This window comes from Camelina sativa, chromosome 9, assembly GCF_000633955.1.
Source record: "Camelina sativa cultivar DH55 chromosome 9, Cs, whole genome shotgun sequence".
Taxonomy (NCBI): domain Eukaryota; kingdom Viridiplantae; phylum Streptophyta; class Magnoliopsida; order Brassicales; family Brassicaceae; genus Camelina; species Camelina sativa.
Window position 1 is genome coordinate 8370461 of NC_025693.1, and position 12868 is coordinate 8383328.

Genomic DNA, 12868 nt, shown 5'->3' on the forward strand with positions numbered 1-12868 from the left:
GAGATAAAAACTGTTTTGCAGTTAACCAAGCCACGAGATTATCGTAGAGCGCTTGTTTCTTATGTTGATGATTTTGCAGGACATAAGAGAAGCAAACACATCCCTAAGTCCCGCCCTGGTCCTGTTCCTAACATCCTTGGCAAGCCTCATGCACCTAAAGCTTATACACCACCTTGGATGAAGAGGACTTCAATGCCATGTTCTGCTCCTCCGGATGCCTGAGCTCCAACACAGTCAAGCTAATGACTGAAAACAAGCGCTTAGTGGGAGGCAACCCACTGGTAGGTTTTTCTTTTTCTTTTGATTTTGATTTTTATTTATTTTATTTTTATTTTTGCTTTCCTCTTACTTGATAACACTGGGGACAGTGTTGTTTAAGTCTGGGGGAGGTTAGTTACTAACTATGATTTCTGTTTTTGAGTTTCAGTTGTGTCAGTCAAAACCATAAAGTTTGAGTCAAATTTTTCAAAATTTTTCTTTTTGTCTTTGGGAATTATGATCTTGATTAATGATTTCTCTTATTTGGCTAACACTCTAATGATTATTTGTTTATGCTTGATCTCAGAACTGAAGCTTAGAAAGACTATGAGCCTTATCAACAATCCTGAAAGCCCTTATTCAATGGATATCTGATTGATCTAACGTTGTCTCAACTTTTATCAGGATTTTAACCGGACTTAATCTCTTACTTTGGGGTTGGAAATCAGTGGACTAGACTTCTTCTTCAGGCCATACAAGACAGTGCAATTTTTCAAAGTATGTCTCCCCTCTCTCTTCCCTTCAGTGCTTTAAAAAAAAAAAAAAAAAAGATTAGAAAAAAAAAGAGAATAAAAGATGAGATGATTTTGATCAGTTTAGAGAGGTAGGTAAATTACCAGTGACCTCATTATTCTACTCTTGAGTCAAATGATCACACAAAGCTTGGAAGCGAGGGGTAGGTAAATTACCGATGACCCCGGTATTCGCTTACACCTTTGATTAAAAAAAAAAAAAAGAAAAAAAAAGGAAGTGAGAAAAGGGAGAGGAAAGGAGATGTAAGAAGAATGTCTTGGCCTGAAGAGAGTCCATATGCCACTGATCAATACACCCAAGGTAAGAATTCACCTTATTTGTGCTTTAATATTGACTAATGAGATGACAATGGAGATTTCAGAGATTCCAAAGGATTGTGGGATTTGAGTAAGGAATGTTGATGCTTATCATGGTTGAGTATAAGTAGTAAGTTCTTGAGTCAGGTAAATGAAGAGTGCGAATAAGAATCATCATGCAGTTGAGTGAGTTCCCTGTTTTCAAACCTCTTTCACATGTCTAAGCTTATGTTTTGCTTGAGGGCAAGCAAAGGCTAAGTCTGGGGGAGTTGATATATCATAATTTATTTATTGATAATTACACTTTGCCTTTACATGCACCGTAACACAAAAGAGATGCATAAGTATTTCCAAAAATACTTAGTGAGACAATCTTCCCATCTCTTGGGCTAGACACACAAGCAATAAGATCTCTACATGCCACAATCAACAAATAACAAACAAACCAGGCAATACACAAAGGAAACACAACATCAGCCGCCTGCTGAGGAAGGTGTCGACCAACACTGGTCAACTGGTGTCGACCGACACCTGCTCGACATCCCCGAAAATCCTAGTACTGTCGACTGACACCTTCACATGGTGTCGACCGATACTTACCAAAGCCCTCGCGCTGATACAAGACTCGGTGGTGAGACTTGTACCGGATAGAGATTATGGCTTCACAAGCTCGCAGTCGCTTCTCTCTTGTGAAGGAAAGATGGTCAATGATGTAGATCTGACACGATGGCGGTCACTTCTCTTGTGTAGGATCGGTAAAAGGAGAAGTGTTGGCCGAACGAAGTACACCACAGAGATGTGATTGGTCTCTAATACAATATACGAACTCATCCTTTAGGAATCTCACACACAAGTTAAAGAACAAGCTTATTCTCTCAAGAACACTTAAAAAGAAGAAGTAAGAAAATTCAGTGTTTTATTAATATCAAAGGTGAAAAATCGCACAAATGCTGCAAAGGGACTTTATAAGAGTCATTCAGCTGGCCCTAAGGCCGAAAATAAATGCAAAATAATGCAACAAAGGAAAAGAAATAAAATCAAACATAAAACCATTATTTTTGGTAAGAAAATAATACAAATAAGGAAAATACTAATCAGACTTTAACTCTCGTGATGAGCACGTCTTCTAGCCGTTGTTGGGGCTTATTAGACCTGCAAAGATCAAAAATATTGTATAGAACTTACCTAGATGCGATGTAGGCCCAATAGATGCTCTCCGAATCACTTCTCTTACTACTCGATGAACTACTTCAGGGTTCTTGTCTTGTACTTATTTGTTGGCTTGCTTCTTGAAGTAGGGGTCTTCCTGGAGTTCCTCTAGAGTATCATGATCAGTCTCTTGATGCTCGTCCATGTCCTCAATGTCTTGGTCTTGATCTTCACTATCTTGATCGCTCTTGGAAGTGAAGCTTGTATCGCACGTCTCTTGCAGCTCCAATGTCTTGTCTTGGCTTCTAGGGGTTCCTTGACCTGCCAAAAGAGGTTTCATAGCTGAGGAGCTGGTTTGATCAAGGCTCATTTGGGTGAAGGCTTCAACAAGCTCTTCCTCGGCAATGTGATCATATCCATTGTGGCGGAATGATGGTGGTACAGATAGTTGACGTCCTTCAGCTTTAGGGATTTTACAATATCTTGCACGACTAATTTAAACTTCTTCCTGAGCTGTTTAGCCTTTGGTCACATCATAGGACCTTCTTGTATTTCTGGTACAGGATGTGATACAGGATCTAGTTCAATGGTTTGGGTGGTAGGATCGATGTCCGCATCACGCGTCGTCCTCACCTTGATGTCGACCGACACTGATGTCGAGCATCAATCTCCTTTGATGTCCAGCTCCGATATCCGCCTCCAAACACCTCACACGCATCTAAGGCATTCCCAGAAGTTAAACCAAGCCACATGAGTCACGTAAAGCACATAAACACCCAAAGGAATCAATCACACAACTCATAGAATCACATAAACAGATATCTTAGCTTAGATAAGCCATGTTCACGCACTCACCTTTGCAAAACAGAGAGAAATAGATAACACACCACCAAAGAAAGAACCACAACATGCTCCTAACACGTTCACAATCTTAGATCTCTAACCACAGGAATAGATCTCTCAGGAACATGCTCATAACTTCTCCAAGAACTCTCTGGAAGCTTTCTCCCTTTTGCAGAAGAGACAAACGGCAAAACCAAGTTAAGAATGTCGACAATAGACCTATTATATCAAACTCTTGGGCTTCCAAACCCTAAACACAATAAAATGAACGTTTTGACTTAAGTTGGCCCACTGAAAAGTTGTTGGTTTCGACACCCACCTCCAAAATACAAATTTTGGACCGCGGTGTTACAGTTAAGTACCTTGGAGTTACTCTCCAATGTGTTCTGATGATCAAAACGTTTATTGATTAACATGTATAGTATAGCTGGATAGCTCTATACCTCTCAAGAACTAATATTTTTACAAGTTCCTTGTTGGTCAACGGCCACTCACTCAAACTCTGCTCTACAACTACTTCTACCTTCTATGCATGAATTTAAAACAACTGATATGGTTTGATTACTGCAGACTAAAGAAAAGATCGATACAAATAAACAAGTCTGGCCAATTTTCCTAGAAAACTTTTTTTTAATACTCCCAACTACATACTACCACTCCAATTCATACATTCAATAAGCATAATTTCAAATTGTTTGTTCAAATCTTATCTTCCAACAAAAAGTCAGAAAAGATAACATAGAGTTAGATATATATCCCTAACTAAGCCAAGGTTTGTGACTTGATTTCTTGTGAATTAGAAAATATCCGTTTTTATATTCAATCCGGGTCGTAAGAGTATTGATCATCGACCGGTCGTAGCGATTCAACCTAAATGTGAGTTTTTAATTCAGCAAGAATGATAGGTGGGTCCAATTTTAAAACACTGCTTCGAAGACACTCTTCGAGTAAATTATTCTTACTGCGAGGTCAACCCGCCCAGATTATCGTCAATTTGTCATTGGTCAAACTCTCATCATATGTTGCTTTCCTCTTGAGTCATGAATCCTTTTCTCTTTTTAAATTTATGTTGTTTGAAACATATATCAAACAAGGACAACACAAAGATTAACTGAGGTGGATGGAAATTAAACTTGAGTAGGTCAAGCTTTTGGAACCAGAAGACTGAAAAAGGCTAACAACCAATAAAGCTTGTGTTGATAAGTATAGGAGGATATTGCGCTTCATATGTATCACTTTTGGATTTAGGGTTGCGAGTGGGAGAGAGAGAGACGTGTGAGAGGTAGACTGGTGTGGTAAATAGAGAATTAACTTATTTTCCATAAGCTTTGTTTATTGTTTTCCTTTCTTGGGCAAGAATCGGTATAAGGCATGTCACTTGTATTGTTTTTGTTTGTACACACCATCTAAAACTTATGGATTCCGAGCTAAGCCTCGACGAGACGTAACTTTGGTTAATGGGTCGTGAACTCATTATATTGCCCTGTGTTCTTTTCTTTCAGCAAGCTTTAATCTTTTCTTCATTGACTATGTTTCGTCTAAAGCAAGTTTCTTGGTTATTATGGTCAGAAAAGAGTGTCGACGCTTGTTAAGTTCTTAAACCTTAACAACTTGTAAGTCAACGGCTGACATAAACTTGTCTTTATCCTTATCAGATTAGATTTCCTGTTGAGTTCAGTTTAGATTTGCTAGTTCATTAGTTAAACGGCTGACATAATCTTCTCCTTGGAGTTGTTACCCTTTGAGCATTCTATTACAATTCATGCTAAAGTTAAATTATTAACAAAAAAAAAAATTAACAAAATCACTTGACAAAAATTGAAGAGTACTAATGACGTCAAAAGACTAATCAAAATCCTGGAGCAAACCAATGACTTCTATTCGTACGTTCACGAAACTCCTTAAGCCATTTAATATTTGTTGTGGCAATATCAAAGATACCACAATCTGAATAGCAAAAATAATGTGGCCAACGATCACAATCTTCAACGAAAAAGATCGAACCACTCTTTATTCCATCACCAACATCTTGAACCGGTGCTCTTATTGTAACCCCATGATCCAAAATCAACATCTCATCATCTCCAATAGAAGCTACCCTTTTCCATTTGCCACTCTCAGGATTCATCTTAAAGATGTAAAAGAAAAGTTCTTCTCGTTTTATTAAATTCAAGATGACCAAAACCTCTCCTGATTTCTCAATGGCTATTCTCCTCCTCATAATATATTCGCCTTCACTCATAGCAATCATAGGATAGTAAAAACGATGATCTTTATAGGGGTTATTCTCGGTTTCTTCCTTGGGGAAATCTCCAGAGAAATCGATAATCTTGATATGATCATCGGTAGTATACAGATAAAGCTTACTATTCTTATAAGCCAAATCAAGATAACCTAAATTTTTGCCACCGGTTTGCCAATTACTATTCCAGTTCCACCACGAATCATCTCCTTTCTTGTATGTGAACACGTAATGCTGTTTGAAAATCCAAGCAACGAAATAATCCCCTGTCCTCTCGTTTATCCACACAACAGCTCCTGATCGTTTGCATCCGTAGATGCCTTCCGACACATGATCCTTACGACAAGGCTCAACAAAGTGTCCCCACTCGCGGCGTCCTGACTCACCGCATCGCTCGAATCTCACTTGTGCACCACCACGTATTAGAGTCTCCATTGAAGGAAGATTGATCTTCTCGCATGTTAAAAGGTTAAAAATATAGAAATCAAGACGACAATCTACCATCAACAGCCAATTTCCGTAGCTAGCCATACAATAGGTATTGTCAGAGAGTCCGACGTATTGTGTCGTGTAAATCTTCTCTTCACCGGGATCTAACAGCTTATAAGTTTTATCTTGGTATATGATCCGCCATGGACATAGACGTCGCTTTGCACATGTTTTCCAAACATTATACCAATCTGAGCAAACAATTTTTGCTCGGTGATAGCCAATGGAGCTCAAGCTTTCGATGATCTTTCGCAAAAGATCTGGGCAAAGCTTGGACCAATCTTTATTTTCAGAGACTTTTTGGCTCTCCTTTTCTCTCAACGAATCGTTCGGCGTATCCATGTGTGATGTGTGCGGCTTACCTGCTGAGCACTCTAATAGATCTAGGCTTTGGCTGTATGATGTAAAAACAAAGGAAACCTAATTGCTGCAGCTTCGAAACTTCAAGATACTCATATATATACACGATATATATAACAAATCGATCGATTTAATTTTGAGATAAATATAATTGTAGGTGAAATCCTAGTACTAGATACAATTAAAGACGTCGTTAACCTTTAATTTGGTGTAATTGATGGTAGATTCTAATTATCTATGTATCCTCTATATATTAAAATAGGTTTATTGTTATTTATGTGCAAAAGATCTGATTATTACATTGAAACATTAATTTAAGAAATTTCTATTTTGATTGAGTATTTTAACATTCCACCGTCTAATCCATGTTGCAGTAAGCTTGAAATAGCTTGGAGTTTAAGAAAAGTATATTTAGGAGAAAAACTAAATATACATACTTTTGTTTTAGGATTTATCTAAAATAAGTTAGTTTTCTAAGGTTTTTAAATAAAAGGAGATGCAGAGATATTGCACTATGTGAGCTTTGAAAGAGAGATTGTTGAGAATTTTAGTTTTTGAGTTAGTTTTCTAAAGCAATAAAAGAGAGAGTCTTTTATACATACAATCTTTGATATAAATTCTTATTCAATATTTGGTATCAGAGCAATATTGAACTAAGTACTTTGATCATTCAAAATCATGAGTGAAATCGTTGCCACAAAACCTGTGACAACCCGTCCCGCGGACTATACTAGCCCACCGCTAGCTGCCCCAACGGACCGTCCGTGGAACCTGCTAGCCGTCCCAATGGACCCCAAGCTGGCCCTGCAGGGCATCGATCCTAACCCATCACTGTGGATATCCCAATCCACCAGTAGGTTATTGGCGCACCAGACGTTCCTCGAACCCTAGTCCTCACCCTTTAACAACCTTCCCACAGGAAAAGCTGTCACCAATTGATCTGCAGGGCCAGCTTGGAGTCCGTTGGGACGGCTAGCAGTGGGCTAGCAGGGTCCACGGACGGTCTGTTGGGGCAGCTAGCGGTGGGCTAGTGGAGTCCGCGGGACGGGTTGTCACAAAACCTAAAGAAGAAGTTTTGCCATCTAAGGAAGGAGGTTTCTCATCGATACAATGTCTGATGCTCAACGCCACCAACTACACGGTATGGTCAATGTGAATGAGAATAACTCTCAAGGTACACAAAGTGTGGAAAGTCATCGAGCCAGGAGGAACCGATGGAGAAAAGATGACATGGCCAGAGCACTTTTATTCCAATCCATCCTGGAAGCCTTGATCTTACAAGTCGGAAACCTTGACACCTCCAAAGCTGTTTGGGATGCGATACAAGCAAGATATGTTGGAGCAGACCGGGTGAAGGAAGCAAGATTACAGACGTTGTTTTCTGAGTTCGATAGGATGAATATGAAAGACTCTGACACCATTGATATATTCGCCGGAAAACTTTCAGAATTATCCACGAAATCTGCAGCCTTGGCAGAGTGTATCGAAGCACCGAAACTTGTGAAGAAGTTTCTTATGAGCTTACCTCGGAGGAAGTATATTCATATCATTGTGAGCTTACCTCGGAGGAAGTATATTCATATCATTGTATCCCTCGAACAAGTCCTTTATCTAAACACCACGAGCTTCGAAGATATTGTAGGAAGGCTAAAAGTATATGAAGAGAGAATACGAGAAGAAGAAGAAGAAGAAGATCAACCCAATGATCAAGGAAAACTTCTATATGCTAATATGGATTCACAATCTTACCAAGGAAACTATGGCTCAGGGAGAAGAAGAGGTCAAGGCGGAATACTCGTTGGCTGAGGTAGGGGACGAGGTCGCTTCGGAAATCAGCAGAATGGAGGATACAGACAAGACCGAGACATATCCAAAGTAGTGTGTTATCGTTGTGATAAAACAGGGCACTATGCATCAAACTGTCCCGATAGGTTACTCAAACTCCAAGAAGCACAAGTAGCCGAAGATGATGATACTAAAGAGGCTGACGAGTTAATGATGCATGAAGTTGTTTTTCTTAACGAGAAGATCGTATAACCAAAAAAATGCGAAACATAAACAGATGCAAGTAACGTTTGGTACTTAGACAACGGAGCAAGCAATCATATGTCTGGAAATCGTAATTACTTCTCTAAGATTGACGAGACGGTCACGGGAAAAGTAAGATTCGGAGATGACTCACGTATAGACATAAATGGAAAGGGCTCAATTCTGTTTGTAAGCAAGAATGATGACAAAAAGGTACTAGTTGACGTCTATTTTATACCCGACTTAAAGAGTAAGATCATAAGTCTTGGACAGGCTACAAAATCGGGATGTGAAGTTAGGATGAGAGATGATTACCTAACGTTGTATGATCGCAATGGAAATCTGTTAGTAAGAGCTAATAGATCAAGAAACTGACTTTATAAAGTAGTCATGGAGGTTGTTGACCACAAGGTGGCATGCACGGTTAGGCCACATTGGTCTAGAAACCATGAGGATGATGATGAAGAAAGAGCTTGTTGCTGGTATACCAAATTTACCCATTAAAAAAGAAGTGTGTGCTTCATGTTTACTTGAAAAACAAAATAGAAAGGTTTTTCCTCAAGCTACAGCATATCATGCATCAAAGGTACTTGAGCTTATACACGGAGATCTTTGCGGACCCATTACACCATCTACAGCTGCAATAAACAGGTACATCTTTGTTTTGATCGATGATCACTCCCGCTATAGGTGGTTGCTGCTTCTAAAAGAAAAGAGTGATGCGTTTGAGAAATTTAAAAACTTCAAGAAGTTGGTCGAACAAGAAACGGGAACCACTATCAAGGTGTTTCGATCGGATAGAGGAGGAGAGTTCATGTCTCAAGAGTTTCAAGATTTCTGTACCAACTCAGGCATCACAAGACATCTAACAGCACCATATACTCCTCAGTAGAACGGTGTGGTTGAACAACGAAACAGAATACTACTTGAGATGACGAGGAGTATTATGAAACATATGAAGATACCAAATTATCTTTGGGGAGAAGCGGTGAGACATGCTACTTATATTATTAATCGAGTAGCAACAAGGGCTTTAACTATGCAAACTCCATACCAGACTTTCAAGGGCAAGAAACCGAGTGTAGATCATCTTAGAGTCTTTGGATGTGTTTGCTATGCAAAAGTTGAGGCACCACATCTTAAAAAATTCGATGATAGGTCTCGTTCACATTATGAAATAATCAAGTTACAAAAATAATATTATCTTTAGAGTTTTCTAACAATAATACCATATATTGTAGGCAAACTACAATCTACCACATTGGATTATGTATTTTCACCAATATCACAATGACTAATTGAAAAGACCAAACTGTCTTTAACCAAAAATTTAATTTTCTTTATAAATAATCATATTTTTTTTTTCCACCCATTCTTCTTTCTTCTTGTCTTCTTATTTTTTTTTCAGGTATTTCTCTCTCTTTTATCTAAATGTTTGATGGGTCGATCTCTATGGATACAAAAGTTCTCTAAGAAATTTTCAAGACGTAGCTGACGACGCTCTCAACATCATCCAAATCAATTTTATTTTCTCTAACACTGATTAAGCCTCTCCAGCAAGTGACGATGCATATGAGAATTCAATTTTAAAGACTTCGACATCGAATCAAGGATCAATTGACTCGTTATTCTCTTTCTGTGTTTATAGATGAATAAGTTGAGATTGAGAAGAAGAAGATGGAACTTCATGAACAGATCTAGGCTTGGTTAGATTGGATTGGGTCGAACAACAAACCAATTGTGACATCCCGGTTTCAGAGATTTGCAGAGAGGTTTAAAAGAATTGATTTGGCCACATATGTCACCAAAGTGCACTTATCTTTTCGGTCAAGGGTCCTGAGAGAACTCTAGAGTTAAGCGTACTAGAGTTGGAGTAGTCTCAGGATGGGTGATCTTCCGGGAAGTGACTGTTGGAATTGTGCCAGTGAGGACAAAACACAGGGAAAGATCATGTGGTGATTTCTAGAGACGGTAACAAGTCTTTAAAGCCTCCCGGATATAACAAACCGACCGTCGGATATTAATGGGCTCACGGGTCTAGTGAAAGGATGTGAGGCCCATTAAGGAAGGTGTGACCATGGATTGGGATTGGACATGGGGTCCACACAGAGGTGGCGGTCGGGGAGTTACAAGCGGTATCTGAGCCAAACCCAGATGAGTATGGAGTCGAGTGGGCTAACACCGTCAGGGGAGACGGTCTTGGTGTGCAACAAAGACGTTGCGATCTGTTAGTGTGGGTGAATTGTGATACCCCGGTTTCAGAGACTTGCGGAGAGGTTTAAAAGAATTGATTTGGCCACCTATGTCACCAAAGTGCACTAATCTTTTCGGTCAAGAGTCCTGAGAGAAGTCCAGAGTTAAGCGTGCATAAGCTAGAGTAGTCTCAGGATGGGTGACCTTCCGGGAAGTGACTGTCGGAACTGTGCGAGTGAAGACAAAACACAGGAAAAAACTATTTGTGAGGTTTGATTTCACGTAAAAAGTTTTGATGTTTGGTGTTGTTTTTGTTTAGGATAAAACATGTGGATAAATTTTATCTTCATCGACAATGTTTTCCACCAATTTTGAAAATTGTGGACAATAAAAGACAACAATACATGTAAAACTGTTGACCTTTATCAAGTTGTAACTAAAACCATATTATAGACTATAATATTTTTAGTTGATGGACTACTTTCACACCTTAAATCATGGTAGACAACATTTTCTAACTCGGTGGACATGTTTTAGGACCATATTACATTGACAAATCCCTGTGGACAATAGTAGACAAATGAAACAACCCTTCCTCTTTTTTTTTTTTTTTGTATAATTACTCTCTAGTGGTCTCATACCCACTAACAACCTAGCATCAATCAACCATGGATAACCGAACAATACCATTAAAAAAATAAAAATCCAACAATGAATAATTCAATAAACCAACAAAGTCAATCACCAATTCCAACATTCTACAATGTTCTATCGATTCAACTCTAGCAACTTAACAATAGCTAGATCACAATCAATCAAGCCTCTAGAACATCCTCCTCCTCATCGCCTTGATTCCACGATCACACTTTGCCTTTACTTACTGATAACTCTCTAATTTACATGTTTTAAGCATCTTTTTTTGTCCATATTTTGCATTGTTTATACCCTTACCTTAGCATTTTTAGGTCATTAACTGTAGGAATTCGCATTTAGGCCATTTAGGGTGTTGCATTCTTGCATTTGCATATTTTAGATGAAAACAAGTGCTTTAGAGCCTAAATTGGGGAGAAACAAGGTCAAATCCGATCATGTACCCGAAGGAGCTATTGAGCAGGAAGAACAGTCCGAACCCCAACCCGATCGAGTAGGATCCAAGAGAAGGAAGAACAAACCTACCCGAGGAGTAACCCGACCTCATCCTCGTGCACCTCATCGAGCTGACCCTCGGGCAGGACTGAGAAGCTAGGTCAAAGGGGTTTCCATATATATACCCCCCTCTTCTTCCTCTCGCCCTAGCATGCCGCAGACACTCAAACCAGAGAGCGAGAGCTTATCAGAGAGATCCTGAGCGACTCAAACAATTTTTCTCTACTTTGTTAGGATTTATTTTACATCTTTTTGCTATCTTTTTAGATTTCTACTTTGTACTCTTCACTTCTATTTTAATTTGAATACAATGCAATTTTCATTTATCTATGCTTTTATGTTTTCTGCAATAAAATCTGAGTAGTGAAACAAAGTTTCTAAGGATGGGATAGACAATTAGGTGTTCTTGATCGGTTAGGATGTCTTAGCTTGGTTGTTTATGTTTTATAAATTCCTTTCTAGATTGGTGTTCTTAATGCTATCAACAGACCGAGAGGTTGAGATTAGATCTAGGGTGTTTTACCATCGAGAGATGTAGATGAAATGCTTGAATCAATCAATGCTAGAGATTTACTCACTTAGCCTAAGAGATTAGATGTGTAAGGAGTTTATTGACAATAATAAATCGGTTTGTATTGCCTACTTGGTCATGTTTCTCCAACGAGAGTTGGGTAGGAAAGTGATCAAGGTTGATTGTTTCTATCACGAGAGTGTTTTAACAAGATTTTAGAGATTCATTGTCTAAGGAATATTTGCTTGAGGCATGTAAGACTTCCATACTGGTCAGGAACACTTAGGAGTCGATTACCCCATGGAGCTTTCGCATCTTGATTGTTTACATTTTTATACATCACTGGACCCTATACCCGAACTGGTACTCGATCACCAGCTTCGTGTACACCTTCGAGTTGTTCATACTTTCTTTGTTTACTCGATCACCCCACCCGATTCTGTACTCGAATGCTTGCATCGAGTGCGTAGGTGGTGTGGTTCTTGTTCATTTTATTTCTTTTATTTATTTTTGGATTGTTAAATTAAAACCATTTCTTGCTTGGCTTGACTTGCTTAGTTCTGATCATATCTCATCTGCTAGCATAACAACCATTTGGATTGATAATCCTTTGTACTACAACTGCATAGGGAATTGATACCCTGGGTGAAAATCCTGTTATCACATGCACCACAAACACAAATTGAGATGCATGAGTATTGTCATAAACACTAAGTGAGGTAATCCTCCCATTTACTGGGCTATACACACAAGCAATTGAGATTTCAATGTTAAACAAGCAACAAACAAACACAAAACAACCAGGGAAACAAGTGTCAG

At 38.9% G+C, this 12868-nt stretch overlaps 1 protein-coding gene across 1 annotated transcript; it reads right to left on the bottom strand.

Annotated features, from left to right (window-relative positions):
- On the bottom strand, nt 2359-6153 carry LOC104715115 (putative F-box protein At5g38270). The gene is made up of 4 exons (XM_010432557.1): nt 4968-6153; nt 3093-3151; nt 2871-2955; nt 2359-2699 (listed from the first exon to the last, which is right to left on the bottom strand). The coding sequence occupies exons 1-4, from the start codon at nt 6151-6153 to the stop codon at nt 2359-2361; spliced, it is 1671 nt and encodes a 556-aa protein (XP_010430859.1).